Source organism: Setaria viridis, chromosome 2 (assembly GCF_005286985.2).
Source record: "Setaria viridis chromosome 2, Setaria_viridis_v4.0, whole genome shotgun sequence".
Lineage (NCBI taxonomy): Eukaryota > Viridiplantae > Streptophyta > Magnoliopsida > Poales > Poaceae > Setaria > Setaria viridis.
This window is the reverse complement of record NC_048264.2, coordinates 39533846-39555101: the sequence shown is the minus strand read 5'-3', so window position 1 is coordinate 39555101 and position 21256 is coordinate 39533846. Positions and strand designations below refer to the sequence as shown.

Below are 21256 nucleotides of genomic sequence, written 5' to 3'. Positions count from 1 at the left end.
CATTCATGTAGCAAATAACCGATAATTGAACACATGAAATAATGACTCCAAAATAAATAGGTATAATGCACCGGGGCTTGCCTTGTTCTATAAAAAAGTTAGCACTGTCTGAAGGATTAGCCTCACAGGGGACCAACTCAATGACCTCTTTGAACTCCGGAGATCCTTCTGAAAATTCCGAGAAATCCCTTTCCGGTGCTTCGGTGTCTATGATAAAGCATATGCAGGGGTCTTTAGTCATGTGAATGACCCTGTTCTTAAGGACCGCCCTTTTATCTCAAAAATTTAGTCCCGGATGGATTTTCGGGATCTTTTGACCCCTGCCATCCGAGACTAAAGGTACGTTTTCTACTAGTGGCAGGTGATGATGTGCATCGGCATCGGCACCGGCATGTGCCGGAGTGTGGGCCTGCCATCCTCATGGTGCTTAGGATCGTCGCGGAGGAGGTCGTAGAGCAGGATGCTGCTCCAGAGATCGACCCAGCCCACGGTGCCAGCCTTGCCGCCGACCACGGTGGTGGTGATGTGGGGTTGAGCCGGCCGGCGTTGACAGGGATCTTCACCGGGAAGGCCTGCCGTAGCTCGTCCAGCCACACCGACTTCAGGGCCCACGTCCCGACCTCAGAGTCGAACCGGTGGAGCCTGTACTTGTCCCGAGTGGAACAGGCGGTCAGCGTGGCAAAGGTGAAGAGATCCCCGCCGCGGGGGAGTACGTCGACGTCAAAGTCCAGGAAGAAGTTGGGCTTCGGGTTTGGGATCAGCATCAGCGTCGGGGGTTTGGTGACGGCCCCGACAGCTCGGTAGACGAAGTAGTCACATTCAAGGAAGGTTTGGTGGCGAAGAGGTTGGAGGGGAGTGGCGGCCGCGCTGGGCAGAGGGATGCCTTGACCCGCAGGCTGTTCCTGCCCACGGGCGTTGGAGCAGCTGCCGATGTAGCCTTCGTGGTTGAGGAGGACCCAGGCGGGGACGGAGGAGCCATGCCGCCGTCGCCGTGGACATCTCGGGAGATCGTGTCCTTGTACAGGACGAGCTAGCTGTTTGGTGCTGATCAATGGTGATGCCGTGATGGCATGGCGGCGGCGGAATCAATATTAGACGGACTATTGTGGACGGGAACACGAATCGCGACGCGAGTTCGCGACGTAGACGGGGGCGATCGGCTCGACTCGGAAACGGAGTCGGAACACGGAGCGCCGAGGCCCAGCAATGCGGAACACTGACGCCGCCAGGTGGGATCCCTGCGGCGGCGACCTACCCCACTGACAGCGAGGGGCACCGCACCGGCACCGCGGCGCGTGGCCAGCGCTGCCAGCCAAGCAGCCAATACAGCTCACGGTCCTCAACCTCTCAAAATAAATAAATAAACAAAAATAATAAATTTCGTGGGCCTCTCTCGCTCTCGTCCCCCTTTCTCACGCAGCGGCTCCTCCCTCCTCCCCCTCCTCCTCCCGCCGCCGCCGCTGCCGCTGCCGTGTTCCGTTTCCTCGCCGATGGCTTCCGCCAAGGTACTTCCCCTGCCCCTTTGGCTCCGATTCCGATCGTTTATGACCCTGGTCCCTGGCCTCGGCCTAGGGTTCGGTATCTGACGTTTTGTCTGTTTGATCGTTTGATTTGGGTGAAGTTCGGCGCTGTCGCGCAGGTGGAGAACCGAGGCGCGTTGTCCAAGAGGTCGCGCAACGACGGTGAGATTCTCGAGGAACTCCTTCGATCTGATCTGTTTTCGCTCGCTGCCGACGCTCTTGTGGTTAGGTTAGGGTTTGGTCGACTTGTGAACGGGAGAGATCTCCTCGGGCAGGATTTGGTTGGTCGGACAATTAGCGGTTGATTAATCGCGGTATAATTCTGCGCAATATATAAGGTGCTCAAATAGATGCAATGAAGAGGATGAGTGCTCGGGAATTCGGTTACTTAAATTCACCTGTCTTCTGTAAGGAGTTTAGGGGAATGTCCTTTGTGCCTTGCCGCTGAATTTCGGTTTGTTTTGTTTAGCTTAAGTATATGTTACCAGTCTCTAGGTTCTGGTCAACATTTTAGTTTATCCATCTTTGCATGAAGTCTCATGTTGAATTAATTGCCTTCGTTTAACGGGACATGTGGTGGCACCATGAACTTCAACAAATTTAGTTATGAATAATCCCTTGCACTTGTGGATTGCATTCATCTGGTTAATCTTATACCTGTGTAAATTAGTTTCTAGAGCTTGAAAGGCCATCACCCGAGAAATGAGTATACCGATTTGCCATATAATGAAATGTCAACATAGTTAGCTTGCAGTAGTTGCTGTCACTGCTCAAAGTTCATCCAAGTGCTCATTGATCACCCGTTTCATGGTCTACTTAGCATTGATGGAGGAAAACTCCGAGAGTTAAAATGCCCGTTGTGTATTTTACTGTCTTCTTTTGCCACCCCTTTGGGAAAGCAAACTAATTACACTGTCTTGTTTTACTTGAGTCTTGGTGGTTACAAAAGGTTCTACTATTTTCAGTGTCTGTAAGGGAGGGGGACTGGAATTGTCCTCAGTGTGGTAATGTCAACTTCAGTTTTAGAAATGTTTGCAACCGTGGAGCCTGCGGTGCACCCCGTCCATCACCGAGTCCAAGTCCAGTAAGTTGTCATAGATTTTCTCCCCAAGTAGTGTCATTAATGATCTGTAGTGTCTAGGGGAACATAAGTCAAACACTGGAGGTGCAGAGTTTTGTTAGGTTGTTTACGCCCTTTCTTTTGCATCCTGGGAAATTATGTGCGTATAGGTTTTCATATTTTTTTCACGGTTTCTAGAAATCTTCTGCTATGTACGATATATGAGGAACTGCCACCATCTACTATGCATACTTATGGCACTTATTGCTTAAAAATTGACGTGTTCCACATGACAGACACATGAAGGGGAATAGATTTATGCCTCATATCTGGATTATCAACTGTTGGGGTGTTTTTTTACTAACTTCTGTTTCTTATACAGAGAATGATGCCAGCACCTCCTCCTGCTGGATATGATCGGTCACCGCTATTTTACGGAGGAGGAGGTGGTGCGCCATCTCCAATCCCACTTGGATCTGGTAGCTATGGTGCTCCATATCCGCACCTTGGGATGCGATATGGTTATGGTCCACCAGTAGGAGCTCCTGGTTCATATGGCCTTTTCTCTTCATATGGTCAACCTGGGCCGATGGGTGGTTTGTGTTCCTTCCACAGTTGATAATTGCAGTTATTCAACAGTTACTTGGTTGGCTTATGATTCTTGTTGGTAATGTCACAGGCATGGGATATGGCCCTGGACCTGATCTAGGCCGATATAGCTATGGGTTTAGAGGATCTCCAATGCCGGTTTGTCTTCAATATACCCCTAAACTTGTTATGCTCTATATTGACCTTTTTTCTGGAGGGGACTTGCGATCATGTTTAATGTCTGTAATAGGTTTCTAGCCCATGGTCTGGTGGAGCATTAGTGGAAAACAATGACAGCATTGCTTCACGAAAGCGCCGTGGAGGTAAGCAATAATCTCCTTTTCACTTCATTCTACTTTTGATTGCTTGTATTCTGTTTCACCAGCCTTTTTGTAGTTTTAATGGCGTTTATTGATTACCTCTGTTCGGTACCTTCCTGAACATCAAGTAATGTATACCATTTTTTTACAGCTCATGGTTCATATGATGGTTAACAGCACTAAATGCTCGGTTTTTATTTTTTTGTTTAGTGGATTAGTTCGGTCTTGAAGTGGCAGCATGTCTTGGATGCATATTACATGGAAAATTAAGTTATATTTACTTGCATTATCAGCTGTTGTGTGGCTAATAGTTTAACGATTAGCTGAAATTGAAGCATATTTCATTATCGCGTAGCCTTTAGTTATAATCGAAGCCTGGAAGTAGATTTAATAGTTAATCGGTTCATTACACAGGCCACTGTGTTAAGGGTTGCAGGGAGTAGATCAGTTGTCGTATTCCATTGGTATTTAAATTGCTGCAGTGCTCTTTCCCTCTTTGCCATCTGCATAACAACATAGTTTTGTCCCATTTTCTTTTGATCTCTCAGCTATTTCTTATGCAAGTTCTCATCTGTAGGCCCTGATGGACTTTCTGAGGGTGACTGGACCTGTCCCAAATGTGACAATATTAACTTTTCCTTCAGAAACACCTGCAACATGAAGAAATGTGGAGCCCCGAGGCCAACTCCTGTAAGTGGCTATGGTCAAGCTATGGTCAATACCACATTAGAACTTTTATTTCCTACCGTGTTTTACTGTAGTTTTCATGTGGCATAGTATAATATAGTCTAGTCTGAAATATAATGAACTGAAAGTATTTTGGAAGAAATGATGGTTTGAGAAAAAAATTGTTTTGTGGAGAATTATATAATATAGTCTAGTCTGAACCATAATGAACTGAGTATTTTGGAAGAAATGATGGTTTGAGAAAAAAATTGTTTTGTGGAGAATTAACTGTTCCACTCCTGTAGGGAGCTCCCATGGGTTCATCTCGCAAGGATAACAAGGATGCCCCTGAAGGAAGCTGGAACTGCCCAGAGTGCAACAACCTGAACTACCCCTTCCGTACGGTGTGCAACAGGAAAGGATGCTCATACAGCAAGCCGGCCCCGACCAACAACTAAACCCAACCATGCGGCACAATTTCAACGTATTGTTGTATTGTTGTACCCTAGATTGTATCCTACATTAGTTGTGTAAACTGTTTCTTGTTCCGTTTGGAGATTCTGTTCGTAATGTTTGATGTTACGTATACCTTTTAAATGCTGAAAACTTAGGAAGAACATTATACCGTGCACTATCATTTGCGGCAGTTGCATATTGTTGCGGCTATATTTGCCCCTGGGAGTTTTCACCGTTCTTTTCATAGTCAGATGCAAGGTGACTGGTCATCTGAACGTAGCATTTCGGCAAACTAGCACTAAATATGCAGCGTAGGTCGCAAGAACATGTCCTCTCTTAACAGAACTGATAAACTTTACAAGGGTTGTCCTAACCTAACCATGGAAAACAGGGCCTTGAAGCTAACAGCAGCTAGAGAGGCCTCTAACTATGTATCACCCGTATATATACATGTTCCATATAGTGAATCCTACAATAGTGGTAGCAATGGAATAAATAGAATCTTCACCGCCGCGCCTCCTCGCATCAGCAATACTATGCACAGAGCCGTTAGATGCCGACGCATTTGGCCCACCTGAACCAGCACGAGACCTTCTCGGGCAACCGGTAGGGTTCCAAGGTCGCAGGATCCACCTCCAGGGACTTCGGGTCTGACCAGATGTACACCCCTCGTTCTTGCCTGCTGCCAGGCACCGTGTTGTCGAGGAGTACAGCAACAAGGAGAGCCACCACAACGTTGATGGATAGGAGCGCATTCACCGCATAGTTCAGCTGCAGGATAATTTGGACTGTTAAGAGAAGTATGTTCCAGCTGCGAGCATGAGAGGAAGGGAGAAAGCTTACCCCACTGCTGGCTGTGCGCACTGGTCCGCTTGATGCTGCAGCGTATGGAAGAAGATAGCTTGGCAGGATGAGAGTGGAGCTGGGTTCATACTGCTGGAAATATGCCGGGATTGACAAGGATATGAACAGGGTAAATCCGACTATTATCATGTTCCTGGAGCTTGCTGCTTGGGTATATCTCAATGTGGACAAGCCAAGTGCGACAATTAGCGCCCAGGTGAAGCACAGAACAGATGCTGCCAAAGCCACTGGTATAGAAGCAAGGAGGGCTCCGATTTTTCCTGCAGCCAAGAAATTCAGATTTAGGAAGCCCTTATATAGTAAATAGACCATGACATATTATGTTCAAAAGGAAATGCCACATCATACCAAAGAATGAGAAGACAACCAACAAGGCAGCCCCAAGCTGCAAAGCCCTTCTGCTGGCCATTTTAGTTGTTTCAAGGGTGTGTATGTTCTCCGTTAACGTTGTTGACCCAGTACCTGTACCCCACACTCCAGCAATAAAAGTTGAAATCCCTTCAAGTCCAATCCCTCTGCTGACAACTCCCCGTGTTGGCGGACTTAAATTTACCAGCAGTGACGCAGCATGGTATGACGAAAGCTGCATATGTATCATCGATATGCCAAGCATGAGCATCTAATCATTATTCGACAGTTATTGAAGAGTGGTTTGTCCTGCTGATAGAAACTACTTACCGAATCAACTGAAGCAACTAGCGAGACTATTATCATGATGATACCCGTCTTGAAATGAAATGTAGGAGGGCCCCATTGGAACGGATAGGGAACCCTCACCCAGGCAGCAGTTTTCCATGCAGTAGAAACATCAGTGCGACAGCGCTTCATGGTTTCTAAATGCCTTCTGCAAGAATCCAGCAGTATGTTTGAACTGGGTATATTTGAGCTGCAGCCTTTGAAGTTATATGCTCCACCAGCAGTTAGAAAGAATGCATATGCCCATACAATTGCAACACTGAGGGGCACCTGCCAAGACAATCCCAGTGCAATCAGAACACAACCTAATACCGCATAAATGGTACTATGAATCTACAGGAGAGGGTTCGAAAAGTACCGCATAGACAAGGAAGATACGGTTGCCAAACAGGGATATTTTTCTCATGTACTGAAATGATTAACATACAAACAAACATTAAGCAATCAGAAGCAAGGAAAATAAAATGGTAAGATATGAACAAGTTTTGATCATATCAAACAAAAGCATCAAGAGTATACCAGAGTGCACAGAAGAACCAACAGAATGAGGGGCAGGCTGATTTCTACGCAGCTGCCAGCCTGAGGGAAACCATAACTGAAAAATGCCAAACCCACTGCAGCAATAGTTGGTGCCACGACTACTGGATTTATTAACCTGCAGAGCCGCAGTTAGGCGTTAAAGATATCCATTTTTGTGGTGTAATTCAAGACTGTAAAAGTTGGGTATCTGGGTTTCTTGACATACCTCAGAAACAGTGACATAAGACCAGTATATCCTAATAGTATCTGGAATACTGAACCAATAAGTATAGCCCCCTGTAATTCTCTCATTACATGCTTGAATTTCTGCATATCACAAAGAACGAATTTAAATTAATAGACTCATTTGTCTTCAGAAAGGTGAAAATTTTGTGCATAACAATCTTCCAGGCTAAATCATCATTCCTTACTTGGATGAATAGACCTAGTGCTGAATGTTAAAGCATAGCTCGATGCAAAGCACAGAGCATTTCACATCATTTATTGGGCTTCCAACATGACTCCACATGCAACACAGCCTCTTATATACGGCCATGGAAACATATTTTGTGAACTGGAGCCACATTAATACATCATTACATGAAGATCTTGACGGCCGTCAGAAGATCTGGCTGGTGCAGATCTATCTATCAGGGTTGGTAGGGAGTAGAGATGGAAAAAAAATTAGGAAGCATGGACACTAAACCGCTGCCCTACTGTGAGCATCACCCCAAAAATAGGAGCATAAGAACAAGTGGATTTAGCCATCGGTTTTGACAAGTCAATGACATATTTGAAGGGAAACACAACTGAGTGCCAAGAGATGTTTTTACTTGGAGCATAACTTAAAGCAGCCCATACGCTTTGTGAAATAGCTCTTTTGTTCATTTCCCTTCAGATATATCATGTCAATTTGCAAAATTTAAGTGCAATTAATACTTCTTCTCTTCACAGATACCAAAGCATGGTAATGGATACTTTCCCACCATCACCACGAAGGGCTTGTTTGGAAGAGTGAGATTGCTCCAGGAATTGTCCTAACTCCTAAGTATTTGGATCCACTCCCACTTTCCAGACAGCCACCAATCTGAATCCTAAATGTATTGGCATTTATATCCCAGGATATGTTGAGCCTGACATGCTACAAGAGACATCCTATTTAAATCTCTCGGAAATCCCATATGATGCAGGAGGCAAAATGCTGGTAAAGTAAAAGAAGCTCTAAGATAGAATCGTACATTGTCACTAAGATTTCTGAACTCCTCCGAGTTCGCAATGACCAAGGCTGGAGCCAAATATACAAAAGAGCTTCCTTGAACCAGTGGAAGCCGAGAACCCAAAAAAGTATGAAGTATTGTAGTAAGTCCAGACACTAGCAACATGGTGGAAATGACTGTTGCAGTGTCCTCCTGCCACATCAAAAAAATTTATTATTTGAAGGTGGTTTTAATGCAAATAAGAGAAAATGAGCTATTAAGAAAGGAAGGAAAGAGTCATACATCAGATCCGCCCATTGTTGGTACCAGTATCAAAGGAACAAAAACAAGTGAACCGGCTATTGACAGATAATGTTGTATGCCATAAAATATAAGGGGCGCTGCAATTGAAAAATAAAATTATGTCAAGAGCTATCCCAGCAGTTGTAATTGGATTTACAATCAAACACTGAAAGAATCACACGTCCAATATGGACAATTATTTTCCCTTAGTAAATAAAATATGAGACATAAAGCCACATAATTATCTCTATGTTTACTAGACTTGATATCTAGGCAACATCAACAGACCAATAAAATACTCTCCTGATGTTTCAAGATAATTACAGCAATTTCAAGAATTCAAGTAGTATCAGCCTATCAGGTAAATGCAGCGACTATGCATGTGGCAGAGCATCCATGGCATAATCTAAAAAAAATAGAGTTATGCATAGCCAAATAAAGCAGAAATGCACAGCTAAATTTAGTGATTTCCTAGTTTCCTATACTAAGAAATGATTTTCAGCTATTACAGCTTTAAGAAAGTACTGATTTAGTCAATTTGCATTACATACCTCGTTCCATTTTTTAACCTTTTTTTTTGTATTACAGTTCCCACAAAAACATAATGGAAACCCGCTACATTGACAACCAATTGACCAACAAAGCTGACTTCGATGAGTAGCAAATAATTGGACATGAATTGAAGTATGATTACTATCACTATCAGGAGGACTATTAGGCCAATCTCAATGGAGGGTTTCATGAGAGTTTCATGGCATTAAATTCAATGACACATCAGCAAAATTGCTGACTTGGCAAGATAATTAAGAGGGGAAGTTTCATCAGATGAGAGAGGAGTTTCATCCCCATGACACTCAGATGGCACAGTTACCTAGTTCTCAGTCTTGGTAACTGTGCACTGAGACTGGCCTTAATTACTCCTAGAACATCAATGTCATCAGACTCACCAATAATAAATCCGCTGTGCAAAATGCAGGTCGCAATTGTCACTATATGTTAAAGTTAGTGCTACATCTGTATGGAATACGGAGCAATACAAAGTTGGGACCAGCGAACTCACCCCATCCGGGGTTCTCGGTGATGCCACACCGGAGTCCCGACGCCCCATAGAGCGGCGCCGTCTCGGCCGCGGCAGCGTCCGCGGCTCCCTCCTCCTCCTCGTTCGCCCACTGCTCCTGGTAGTACGCGGCCAGCTCGGCGTCCCTCTCCTCCTCCTCCTTCTTCCTCCTAGCCTCGGCCTCCTCCGCCTTCCGCTTCGCCTCCGCTTCCTCCGCCTTCTTCCGCGCCTCGGCGTCCGCGAGCGCGCCGTTCCCGTTCCGGCCGGCATTGGGCGCCGCCTGATCCCTCTCGACGCCGCCGTTCCTCCTCATCGCGTCCCCGCGCCCACCACCACCACCTCCTCCTCTCCTCCCCGCGTCCGGCTCCGCCTCCTCGCGGCCGAAGCCCGGCGGGATCTCGAGCTCGCCGCGGAGGTCGATGCGGCGGCGCGGGCGGCCGCCGCGCCCGCGCCCGGGCGCGGCGGGCCCGCGCTCGAGGTCCAGCGGCGGCGCCGGATCGAGGTCGTCCTCCGTGTCCGGGTAGGGGTCCCGCCGCCGCTCCGGCGGCGGGCGGCGGGAGGTGGCCGGGGGAGGCGGCGGCGGCGGGGGCTGCGGCGCAGCGGAGGAGTTGGACTCCCCCGAGAAGAAGGCGGAGGAGTGGAACCCCGTGCGGCGCGCCCACGAGCGCAGCTCCCGCGGGTTGTGGTCGCGGTTGTTGCCCATGAACGGCGGCACCCGCTCGTCGCCCTCGCCCCCGTCTCCCGCTCCCCCACCACCGCGGCCGGTGGTCCGCCGCGAGCTCGGCATCGCCGCCGCCGCTGGGCGCGCTCGAGGCAGCTGAGCAGCGCAGTGGAGTAGTGTGGAAGCGAAGCGGAGTGGTTACTGCCAGCGAGTACGCAAGTGAGATGGGAGAGAGCGAGAGAGAAGGCAGGCACCGCGTCGCTTTACAAAGCGGCAGCCGTTGGGGGAGAAAGGTACAGAAGCGAACGTTGTACGAGCCACTGGCATGTGGGTCCCACCGTTTCGTCATTCGCTGGGCCCAGAAGCAGGGAGGGGTGGCGGTTGGTGCGGCGCGTGCGGGTGGGTGCACGGCGTGGGGTGTCGCGTCGCGTCGCGGCAGGCTGCCACGGGAGAAGCGCAGCGGAAAGCAGAGAGACGTTGCGGGGATCACCAAGCAAGATAGTTTTTTTTAACCCCGAAAAAATAAAAAATGTTGCAGGTGAAAAGAAGATGTAGATTCTGCTGCCACTGATGACTGGCATTAAGATTATGAAGAATCAATTGACTTAGGTCCACTAATCACTGGCCTAGGATTAATTAATCGAGCTAATCCGCTGATGGAGTTTCATCAAAGGGCATTGCCTAAGCGTGACTGGTCTGCCATGGCTGTGATGAGCCACCGCCACCGATCAGCGGATGTGGCGGCCATGTGGTCGCTGTCTGCACGTACGCGGATCTGCGTCACCAGCCTGTCGGTTGGTCATATATATCGCTGTTGCCGCACCGATGGTTACCCATCGCATCCGTATCTTCCCACCTCAACCTACGCGAGTTGTTGTTGTATCAGTGCCACTGCAGCCTGCTTGGTACGGTAGGTGTATTCACCGACTCATCGACTCTGCAATCTTTTGTTGGAGTTCAATTTTTCAGACTCCAGAGACTCTCCAGTAGCATCTGTGAATGGAGCATGGGAATGTAGAATCCCGTAGAAAGAATTGAAAAGGTATGGTGCGTCGGAATATATGCTGTAAGTAGTGCATAAAGAGAGGGTCCCAGTGCATCCAAGCTTTCTTTCTTTCTTTCTTTGGTGGTGTTTGGTTCACTAATTCATGGGCTAAACTTTAGCCCCTAAACTTTAGTTCTGCCCATATATTTAGATCCATGGGCTAAATTTTAGTCCTTCAACAAACAAAGACTGATTTGCCCTCAGCCCCATTTCTCTCTACCTCCCCCGACCCCGACCCCGAGCACCTTCTCCAGCTTCTTCGTCATTCTCGCTCGCTCGCTACCATTTTCTTCCTCACGTCTCGCGTCTTTGGTGTCTCTCGCGGGGGCGGGGCGACGCGGCCGCAGCCACGACCGCCCGGCGGTGCGCCGTCCCCACTTCTCCCCCACCTCCACCGACCGGGCCGGAGGGCCTCGCGGTCGCGGTGGCGGAAGGCGAGGCGGCGGCGCCGTCATCGTCGTCGCCGGTGACTGCGGCGGAGGCCGGGGTCTCCCACGGACTCGCTGCTACCCGCTGCGGCAAGATCCAGGGGCCGGTGCCGACAGATCACTGCGCGAGGGAGGCGACGGGCGGTGACGGGCGACGACGGTGGTGGGCGGTGAGGGAGGTCGGCGGGCGGCGAGGAAGGCCAGTGGGCAGGGACGGGTGGCGACGGACGGGAGGGTGTCGGCGGGCGGGAGGCGGAGGAGAGAGAGGAAAGGGGGGCAGGGGTGGAAAATGGTGGGGAGGAGCACCTTTAGCCCCTTTTAAGGTCTCTTTGGGAGCTCAAATTTTTAGCAGCTTTAGCTCTTTGCTCCTTTTTGCCCACCTATTTGGATCCCAAGAGCTAAATTTTGGGTTAAAAGGGTAGAGTTAAAATTTAGCCCTTGGATCCAAACGGACCCTTTGTTTTTCCAGCGTCCATACATCGTCATCACTTCATCAGTATCTTGCTATTTACTACATTGTTCGTCTTTACACGTGCCTCGCACTATGCGGATGGTTTCCTCAGAATCAGTTTGCCATAGATAGGGGACACCCTCCATATCCAATCAGATATTAGTCAATTCAGAGTAAAAATGGGTACGGTTCCTCTAGCTTTGTTTTTCCAGCGTCCATACATCGTCATCACTTCATCAGTATCTTGCTGTTTACTACACTGTTCGTCTTTACACGTGCCTCGTACTATGCGGATGGTTTCCTCAGAATCAGTTTGCCATAGATAGGGGACACCCTCCATATCCGATCAGATATTAGTCAATTCAGAGTAAAAATGGGTACGGTTCCTCTAGCTTTACTCTTTACGCACAATGACTTTTCTTCACAAAGACGAGCTAGCTAAAGTCTATGGTGAATGCCACCTTGTAATCGAGCAAAAAGGAAATGAGAGAGCTGAATTATAACGCAGGAGTTTTGCAAACAAAAAAATATATCTGACAAAAATTCTAGGGTAAGCATACGCAGGAGTAGTACTGTACTGGTATATGATGCTGCGGATGCGACGCTTTTGTCCCTCTATCCGGCACGTGTGGGCCCCCCTCCCGGATCGGGGCCTCTACGCGGGTCGCTACGAGACAAGGGCCTTCTCGTTCGCTTTCACGCGCCCACGGTCCATCCATCCCTTTGGAAAGCGGCTCGTGCTGACTTGCGTGCCTCCCTTTTTCCAAAGAGGAGCTGCGCTGGATCTGATGCCCGCTCATAGATTATCTCAATTCTCATGCGTCCAAGCGCAATGTACCACATCAAAGCAATGTACCACATCACTTCGCACGTCCAGTCCAGGATTCAGAAATGGACGTCCCTAAAAACACAGATTCAGAAATGGAGCCCGGGAACTTGCATGGAATTCAATAAGGGATGACCCAAAATCAGAGTTTTCCTCCGGAGCTATTAAGTAAAACAACTAAATTCAACAAAAATATTTCCATTATTGGTAGGTGGTAGTAACTTCAAGATGCACTTACACAAATCGCCAGCAAACTCACTAGATTTACTGATGAATGAGGAGATGAGGTGGTGTGGGCCAAGGCAGGATCAACTTCAACATCAAGGCACATATGCCAACTTCTAAAAGGACGCACCAAATGCGCGCATATGCCATCATCATGATATTGAAGACAAAACTGAAGAGCTATTACACTACCATCGTCAATAATCAGCAGTAACCTTTACTATCGCAGTAACAACAGCTGGCTATACAATTATACGGCAACCCAGACCGGCAGCAAAATCCTGTCAGCAGCCAAAGAGGCAGGAACATGATGCAAATGTGCTGCCTGGTGGAGGCTCGATGAGCAGATGATCAGCTGCACACAACGTCAGAATAAAAGGCTATCGTCCTCCGCTGGCAGTCCTGCACCGCCAGGAGCTCGACGTCGAACACCTCGAACTGCTTCGCACTGAAGAATGTCGATGGCCCAACCTTGAACAGATGCAATGGAGATGTCAGCAACAGTGTACCATGATGGCAGCTAATAATGGCTATTGCTGTTTGTACTTATGGAGATAATACAGGTCTCAAAACGATATAATCTGAGAGAAACTTCTCTTGGAGTCATTGTACGCCAATGTGGTAGGTTGCACAGAAAATTCTTCAGATACTAATTTCCTCATTCATTTTTGGTACTTTCTATCAATTACCACTTTACCACATAAAAGCCACACATACTGATCAATCTGAAGTATTAAACAGGTACAGATGAGTGCTTACTTCACCAAGTCCTGACAGCTTACTTAACCAAGTCCTTTAGTTTAGGGAACTATTTCTTTTAGTACAGATGGCTTGAACAATAAAAAATGGGGTGTCCGCACATCTGTTCATTTTCCAAATAGGTTTACGTGGGGAGAGTGTTCTTGTTTTAGTGTCTGGAATCTCCTCTTGTTGAGGCTGACATGGCGCAATGGTCTGGAAATTCCAAATTATTTCTTGTTTCCACTTTTCATTTCTTTTTCTGTAAAAATATTTTTAACAAGTATCATTTTGCTTATCCTTTCAGCAAGGTCCTTTCCCTAATGTTTCGACATGGGAAAAAAAGAAAAAAATACAGTAATACTAACAACAAAATGCCAAAACGATCCATACATGCAGCCAACATATATCAAACAGACTAGAGTAAATGATAATTTATTCTTAAAAAATCCCTCTTATTTCTGGTCTCTACACAAGCAGTTTAGGCACCAGATCTTACTCACACATGATCTTTTACATAATATATTGTTAAATGGATATTTATATCAGGAAAAGGGTAGAGACTATTAATGCACTATGAAGTACATGGATAAAAAGGACAAAGTAACTATACTTATACAAAGGAAGTAAATAAGTTCAAGCCTACTATTTTATGCAAACAAAGACAGTAACTTACAGGAGGACCAAGCTCTGGAGGTATTATCATTCTCCTCTTACCACCTGGTTTCATGTCCCGTATGCCTTCTTCAAAACCTGAGGTATCAATGTCTAAAATGAGCTATGATCTGTTACAACTCCACACCACAACAAACTATCAGAGCAATATTTTCAAGTTGGCTTTACGAATGCAGCCCATAAAGCACTAAGAATAGCAATATTTGCATCAGAGGCCAAGGAAAAAGAACTATTGAGCCAGTGAATACTTTCCTGGAACTAGTGTTCCATTCCCTAACCGAATTTTTGCAGGTGAACCCTGAATATAGGTGCTATCTATCCTTCGTCCTGCTTCATTGTAGCCCACATAGTGAAATATAATCTGTAGTTGAACTGAAGGAAGTCAGTATCATGCAAAAGAAAGTATGCGAAATTTAAACTGAAAGAACTGAACCGTATTAGTAACATGTTTTGAAGCAATGTAAAATGATTTACTTAGTTCTAATAGCTCCACCAAATGGGATAACTTAGATCATCCTTAGAAAGCAAACTAGATAAACAACCAACTAGACCAAACATAAAAAGTAACTAGCAAAACAGTGACAGTGAATCAAATCAATCTTTTTAGCACATAGACATGCAACTTCAAATGTACCATATGGATAAATAAACGATTTTATTAATATCCCAGAACACCAAGGTTATATTGATAAAGCACACATGCATAAATAGGCATTGAACAGAAGAAAATAAATTAGCCGCTTTGGAGGAAGAACCTGCTGACCATCCTTTGGAGAGTTGCCTGTACCAACTTTAATGTCCTCATACATTAGTCCAGAGTCCCGTGTTATGTAGTTGTCTGATGTCACTACTTTGACCTGAAAACCTGAAATGCATTGCATTGCCCTATGGTTAATTTTTACCCATTTGTTCTGGATAGTGCAGGGTTCATTAAATGAAGGTTGTTCTCAGACATATCAATGTCCGAACCAAGTCACTAAAGGCATTGTATTACACTACCATTCCTACAAGTAAACATTAGTACGTGATACTTAAGAGAACGAAAAAAAATACCATCATTAAGTTTTCCAGAGTCAAATGTCCCGTGTGCTGCTACAAGCCTACAACAAATTTGATTTGTACTTACAAATTCATTAGTTTTGTCAAAGAATGATGTCCTTGCTAACGAAAATTATGTTGCACTGTTATCCCGACCAAAAGTAATTGTGCCTATCCTTTTAACAATATTCAGACAACAAGATAGTGGTACAGATATAGTCTTCATGTTATTTTTCACGTTATTCATTTACTGAAAGATAAAAAAAAGGGAATACCAAAGGTGACAGCGTAAATTACAAAATCATATAATCTTGGACAGTATGATATTCCTAAATTCTCTTATGACTCATAAATCAATTAGCAACAGCCAATAGGTATGAGAATGAAGTTCTACATGATCACAAACTTTGTTTCGTAGTGAAAAATCCACTGCTCCATACTTTTAGTTTTTCTAGAATTACATTGATCCATCATCAAAAAATATAATTACATCCAATCAAGTAAGTGAGTTACAAATGGCATATGAAAGAAACGGCGATGGTAAACAACAGACTATGTAGAATATAACATAGCCTATGGCCCATAACTTGTAAACCACGATGAGGAATATGACGCTCACCTTCTCTGATGAAGTTTGGGAAATCTTCAGGGGCACGGTTAGCTTCCTGAATCTTCTTATTCTGCTGAAGCAGCCGCCTTTCATCGTAAGGGTTCATGTTTTTACTCTTCCCATAGGCCGAGAATGCTACTGACAGCACCGGCGAAGCCAGCAGCAAGGAAAAGGCTGTTCTCCTCTGGATCCTCACCTCTGCCACATCCTTCTTCTCACCACCCAAAATACTGAGATTTTGCACAGCAGGGATCTCCATTCAATACACCATTGGACACAGTAACAGCATTCTAATTCTTGATTAAAAAAAGTGTGCAGTGCAAGTCTCTCGATGTGTCAAGAACAACATAACACTCGATCCTACGAAGACGTGACAAGAACAAACACTTTCCGTTTATCAAACAAGCATGCTATCAACCAAGAGAAACTGCGCAGCAGCGCGGCACACATGGCATCAGCAAATCATTTCCAATGGCTGAACGAGGGTTTACCATAATACTCCCTTCTCCTTCCGCTTCGCACTCGCGAATACCCTCCCGCACGGAGCAAGAGCAACCATCCCTGCGACAATCGCAAGCCAGAATTCCATTTCAGAACCGGAGCGGTGCCTGAAAACGGAGGAACGAACAAGATATGCAAAGCAATCTCGCCAGCAAGGATGAGGAGGAAGGCTCACGGTTGCAGGAGGAGAGCACGGAGCTGGAGGAGGGCATCAGCTCCATCTCCTCCCCCAAATGGTGCGCTTCGCCTCTGGCTTCTCCCTCCTGCTCCGCAGCTCGTCGTGTCCTGCGGAAGGGGATAAGCTGATCGGCGGGTTTGGGCTTCGGTTTTGGGCTCGCCTCCAGTGCGAGGGAGCCGAGAGACTGGGACGGCATCCACCAGCCAGTCCGTTCCGTTCCGTTCCAGCTGCGGGGGGCTCGGCGCACGGGACGAGGTGGACCGCGCCCAGCCGCAGGCTGAGGTTGCGGACGAGACGCGGGGAGGGCCCACGTGCCAGTGAGTCAAGCGCGCCGCGTCGCATCTGCCGGTGGACCCCGCGGCGCGTGCCCATCTCCTCCTGCTCCGCCCGCCTCCGCAGCCGCCGAGACCCCGTCGTCCCGAGCGGCTTTCGAAGCGCGAGCGGAAGGAGACCATGTCACGGTGGCACACGGCCGCATGCCGCATCTCCGCCGCCGCCGCGTCCCGCAACTCCGCGGCGGAGTCACGCGTCCTCTCCAGGGCCTGCTCGAAGGCTCCCTCGCTGCCTCCGCTCCCGCCGCCTCTCCAAACCCTCGCGAGAACCTTCGCCAAGTCCGCCGCCGCCGCCACCTCCACCTCCACGGCCACATCACGCAGCTCCGGCGCAGCCCCCCCAGCTTCCGCCGGGCCGAGGCCCGAGGTACTGCCGCGCTCCCATCTCGTGCACGCCAGTTGGGGTCTCTGTGTGACCGTGTGATCTGGATGGTTAGTGTTAGTTCATTGTTGTGAGTAGCTATTAGGATTTGGGGATGGAAGTATTTCAGGTCGCGCATTTTAGGCCGCGGTTGTTGCGTATCCACGTAAGTAGCAACCGGATCACCTGTTTCTGTTGGCCTGTTCATGTAGGGAAGGTTGGCTTTTGATACAAATGAGAACTCCTGCAGTGTTTATCTGTTACATGTGATTTGCTGTTCTGGAACTTGGTTAATAGCACAAATTGGTGGTGTTCTGTGTATTGAAAGGACTGTGCGGGGTGCTCGTTTTGCATCCTTCAATGCTCCTAGATGAAGCTTGCACTCTGTTTATCGGATCAAAGTATGCAAAATGGCAGTGCTGTGGTTCTGCATTGCCCTTGTTCCGGTTGTTTAGATGTTGTGTTGCTTCCATTTTCTTGGTTTGAGGACAACTGTATTGCACAATTCCACATTGCCGTCATTAGATTGTTCAATGACTTACAGAAATAGGCATAGGCAGGTGACATATTTTTGAAGCTTATGGTGTGTAAGATGCATGTTCGCTGAGAGATCACAACAATAGGATATTGAGTCCAACAAGTTTTACTCTGTATACATCATCGTGTTTGTCATTGCTACTTATTACTCCCTTTGACAAGGATATGAAGTTTTGATTAGCAATATGTTTAACTTCTCTGCTTGTGGCTTAATGGACTTCTTTTCTCTTTCGCAGGTCAGACTGAATTCTATGTTCCTGTCCAAGCCCTGTTCATTAGCGTTACCACCTGACTCCCCTCTTAGAGCAGCAGATCCACAGTATGAAGGCATCAAGCGTTTCATGCTCACACTGTTGTTGTTCTACAGTAAGCAAAGCAAGGCACTTAGAGGAGCAAATGTTGTTTATGATCGAATTACTTCTCAAGTTGATGCGCCTGCTATTTATGATGGTAAATCTTCCTGCTTTTCAGCTATTTTGTTTGTTTGTTTCTTACTACATGCCTTACCTTTTTTGCAATTGGTGTTTGTGTCTCAGTCTTTTGTTCTGATTTGTTAATACTAAAATATACAGTCTGTTAATTATTTGTAAGAAGATTATGCCGGCGGTTAAATATAAATATCAGATGTACATTAGTTTAGCAATAAGAACTTGATCCTGAATTCCTGGTATGTTGAAGTTGGTTCATATATAGATGCCTAATTGTGCATCCTTTCTGTTTGGCAGAAGTTAACTAGCTGTTCCTCTGAAAAACTAGTAGCTTTGGTGGAGGGCACCAGTCCATGATATGCAGTTGCTACTTGTACACAATTTTGTTTTTTTCATAGAAAAATGCTATTGTCCCCAATCTGCTATATCTGCTACAAGTTGCTGTTAGGTGTAGTGTAAGTTGAATGAGAACAGTGCACTCAAATTCTTAACTTGTTTAATTTAACAAACCAGAGGATGAGTGATCTTTGTTCAGGCAGAAATTGGTATCATGATGATTGAGTTTTAATTAACTGATTTATGATCATGATATATTGAGAAATAAATATCTTTTATGTACCTGTGCAGTTTTTCAGTTGGAGAAAACATTTAAAACAACATTTTCATTGCTTGTTCTCCATATGTGGCTTGTTCTACGCCGTTTGAAGGAAGAAGGGAAGGATGGTGTTAAATTTGGACAGTACATCTATGAAATTTACAACCATGATGTGGAGCTCAGAGTTTCAAAAGCTGGGGTAAACTGTTTGGCTATTTTGTTATAGAAACTGATGCATATGGTTTAATTTTATGCACTGTATCATCTTGATTCTTAATCTGTTATGAGCTATCTGTTGATTGTTAAATATACTTTACCACATCCTCCCACACCTCTGGTCTAAGTGGTACTTAGAAGCTTTCTGTTAGGAGTTTGATATTTCTTGAATATTGGATTTGTGGGGGAGGAGGGGTCATATTATTCATACAATCGAATACCAACATTTGGATATTGTACAGTTGAAGCAGTCCTGCTGTTCTTTATGTTTTAGATTTCAACATATGCTACCCTTGTTTTTGCTTTGGGATATGATGGCATAGGAGACGGGAACAGTAATCACTTATAGTTACATACTGTACTGAAATGCTCAACTGGTAGCAACTTGTTAGCATTAATTTGCTCAATGTAAAAGATTTCATGTACAAAACCAAGAACAGAAGTGCGGTACTTTCTCATGTTTTTAGTACTGTCCGTCCCCTTCTAATCAGGGCCAATACTCCTAATGCTAAAAGCACTGCGTCCTAGTATTCAATCATACTTCAGTTCTCTTGAATGATCAGGTGCATTAGATATGTATAGCATGTTCTCATTGGGGTGTGTGGTGTTTCTCATCTCTCTATCTCTCTACAAGATGACTCTTCAACTTTTTGTGCATTCTTCCTCTTGTGGAAGCTGATTTGTAACATGCCAATGCACCTACAGGTTAACTTGCTCTTGATAAAATGGATGAAAGAACTAGAGAAAATATTCTACGGAAACATTGTGAAGTACGATGCTGCGATAAGCCCTGAGGCTCGTCAGGATGATCTTGTAAATGTCATCTGGAGGTAATTATGCGAGTCTCTACCTAACAACCCAAGTAGCAATTTACTTCCAAGGGCATACCTATGAGCATGATTTCCTTCATTTTTGGTTCACACATGGCATATATCAATTGACTCTGATTATAACACTGATGCTGTAAGAATCATGCTGTGTGGACCAGTACTTCCAAACAGCTCTCCTCCATGGAGTTGTTACTTCATATTTCTAAAGTGAATGAAATAGCAAACTGTTCTGGTAATTCTGTCGCAGTTATCGTTCTTGATTCCAGCACTTTTATGGATTCTACAATAAGCAATTTATACGAGTAGATGTGTCAAATGCTAAATTTCTTTGTTTTGCTACCAGGGAATTTGATATTTTGATTGAATTTGGGAATGTGTTAAATTTCTTTTTAAAATAGAAAATCGATTTCTTTTCTGTAAGAGCTACCATGCCAGCTATATCATAGTTGTGTTGCTGTCTTTCTTTCCCAGTAGAAGTCTTCTGACATTATGTGCCATGTGTACGTGTATTGAATGTTAGGAATATTTATGCTGAGGAAGGTTCAGAGGCTATGGATGCGGCTGCTGCCCCTGCGGTCCAGGCAAGCTCTTTTCCTGATGGAGACAACTACCCTATCAAAGCATAGTCATCTTTCACAAATCTAAAACTACTTGGTCTATTAATTCTCAGGCATTGGCAAGATACACACGAAGGGAGGCAACTTGTCTATCATTGACTGGTGAGGTTTCTGCAACTCTCACATTGAACAGCATAAACCATTTTCTTCTTGAATATAATAAACTCACCTTATACTTCTCTTCGGTGTATTTGAACTCCAGACAAGGATGTTATGTTCTCTGGAAACTTCAAATTCACAACCCTGCTGCCTCCAACCCCCAGTCCCAGCCCAAAGAAGCCCGCACGATGAACTGCCATGGTACATCGGTGTTTCATGTGAAGATTGGTAAACAGCAGATCAGTGGATACCTATCATTCACTCAGCAATACAAATAACATGATTTTTCCATCAGCTGTTTATTCTGGGGTCCTCTGGATCGAAACCTTTTTGATGGATATACTTCGTTCTAGATAGGAAGTTCATTTTGTTAAGCTTATGCAAGTGATCCATTTGCTTTAGCTGCCCGCCCACCAGAACGGAGCCTCTTTTTTTTTTTCCTTTTTGGGTAATCATTTTGCTTGGCTGATATGGACTCGATCATCATTCCAATGGGAAGTGATACAGAAGTAACCCTACAGATGCATCATTTGAATTCTGAATATGTACTAGTGCTTGGAAGTCGTGGATGCTTAGATGATCTGGGAAATGAATGCAATCAGGCTTATTGGAAGGTGTCA

General features: G+C 45.8%; 4 protein-coding genes across 5 annotated transcripts; 2 read left to right on the top strand and 2 right to left on the bottom strand.

Moving 5' to 3' along the window:
* The first annotated feature begins 1348 nt into the window (after positions 1-1348).
* On the top strand, positions 1349-4791 carry LOC117844603 (ranBP2-type zinc finger protein At1g67325). Its single transcript, XM_034725327.2, has 8 exons — positions 1349-1505; positions 1622-1682; positions 2486-2604; positions 2963-3176; positions 3260-3327; positions 3419-3491; positions 4066-4178; positions 4460-4791. Exons 1-8 carry the CDS (start codon positions 1491-1493, stop codon positions 4610-4612), a joined length of 816 nt encoding a protein of 271 aa, XP_034581218.1. The 5' UTR covers positions 1349-1490; the 3' UTR covers positions 4613-4791.
* Positions 4792-4924: 133 nt separating this feature from the next.
* Positions 4925-10148, bottom strand: LOC117844602 (nucleobase-ascorbate transporter 11). Of its 2 annotated transcripts, XM_034725326.2 has the most exons (10): positions 9249-10145; positions 8189-8286; positions 7928-8098; positions 6916-7016; positions 6690-6825; positions 6529-6579; positions 6153-6440; positions 5823-6057; positions 5454-5734; positions 4925-5381 (listed from the first exon to the last, which is right to left on the bottom strand). In XM_034725326.2, the coding sequence occupies exons 1-10, from the start codon at positions 10030-10032 to the stop codon at positions 5160-5162; spliced, it is 2367 nt and encodes a 788-aa protein (XP_034581217.1). In that variant the 5' UTR covers positions 10033-10145; the 3' UTR covers positions 4925-5159. The 2 variants fall into 2 exon arrangements, with proteins under 2 accessions (XP_034581217.1, XP_072147647.1); XM_072291546.1 differs by having other exon boundaries at positions 4925-5734; positions 9249-10148.
* A 2690-nt stretch (positions 10149-12838) lies between these two features.
* LOC117844733 (peptidyl-prolyl cis-trans isomerase FKBP20-2, chloroplastic) lies at positions 12839-16819 on the bottom strand. The gene is made up of 7 exons (XM_072291545.1): positions 16619-16819; positions 16434-16503; positions 15952-16172; positions 15050-15159; positions 14550-14655; positions 14296-14375; positions 12839-13352 (listed from the first exon to the last, which is right to left on the bottom strand). Exons 1-7 carry the CDS (start codon positions 16815-16817, stop codon positions 13233-13235), a joined length of 906 nt encoding a protein of 301 aa, XP_072147646.1. The 5' UTR covers positions 16818-16819; the 3' UTR covers positions 12839-13232.
* A 190-nt stretch (positions 16820-17009) lies between these two features.
* LOC117844732 (uncharacterized) lies at positions 17010-21256 on the top strand. The gene is made up of 7 exons (XM_034725504.2): positions 17010-17320; positions 18088-18301; positions 18907-19073; positions 19796-19920; positions 20441-20501; positions 20591-20639; positions 20740-21256. The coding sequence occupies exons 1-7, from the start codon at positions 17075-17077 to the stop codon at positions 20826-20828; spliced, it is 951 nt and encodes a 316-aa protein (XP_034581395.1). The 5' UTR covers positions 17010-17074; the 3' UTR covers positions 20829-21256.

What these genes read in the sequence shown, in the direction of transcription:
- LOC117844602 (XM_072291546.1), bottom strand. Translation starts at nt 10,032, where the DNA reads ATGCCGAGCTCGCGGCGGACCACCGGCCGCGGTGGTGGGGGAGCGGGA. An exon ending in GTATCTTCCTTGTCTATGCG is followed by an intron (nt 6,441 to 6,528) that starts GTACTTTTCGAA and finishes TTGTCTTGGCAG; the next exon opens with GTGCCCCTCAGTGTTGCAAT. An exon ending in TAGTTGCTTCAGTTGATTCG is followed by an intron (nt 6,058 to 6,152) that starts GTAAGTAGTTTC and finishes ATACATATGCAG; the next exon opens with CTTTCGTCATACCATGCTGC.
- LOC117844732 (XM_034725504.2), top strand. Translation starts at nt 17,075, where the DNA reads ATGTCACGGTGGCACACGGCCGCATGCCGCATCTCCGCCGCCGCCGCG. An exon ending in TGCGCCTGCTATTTATGATG is followed by an intron (nt 18,302 to 18,906) that starts GTAAATCTTCCT and finishes GTACCTGTGCAG; the next exon opens with TTTTTCAGTTGGAGAAAACA. An exon ending in CTGCTGCCCCTGCGGTCCAG is followed by an intron (nt 20,502 to 20,590) that starts GCAAGCTCTTTT and finishes ATTAATTCTCAG; the next exon opens with GCATTGGCAAGATACACACG.
- LOC117844733 (XM_072291545.1), bottom strand. Translation starts at nt 16,817, where the DNA reads ATGCCGTCCCAGTCTCTCGGCTCCCTCGCACTGGAGGCGAGCCCAAAA. An exon ending in AAGGAGAAGGGAGTATTATG is followed by an intron (nt 16,173 to 16,433) that starts GTAAACCCTCGT and finishes GCAAAATCTCAG; the next exon opens with TATTTTGGGTGGTGAGAAGA. An exon ending in AGGGAATGGAACACTAGTTC is followed by an intron (nt 14,376 to 14,549) that starts CAGGAAAGTATT and finishes ACATTGATACCT; the next exon opens with CAGGTTTTGAAGAAGGCATA.
- LOC117844603 (XM_034725327.2), top strand. An exon ending in TCAACCTGGGCCGATGGGTG is followed by an intron (nt 3,177 to 3,259) that starts GTTTGTGTTCCT and finishes GTAATGTCACAG; the next exon opens with GCATGGGATATGGCCCTGGA. An exon ending in TTAGAGGATCTCCAATGCCG is followed by an intron (nt 3,328 to 3,418) that starts GTTTGTCTTCAA and finishes TGTCTGTAATAG; the next exon opens with GTTTCTAGCCCATGGTCTGG.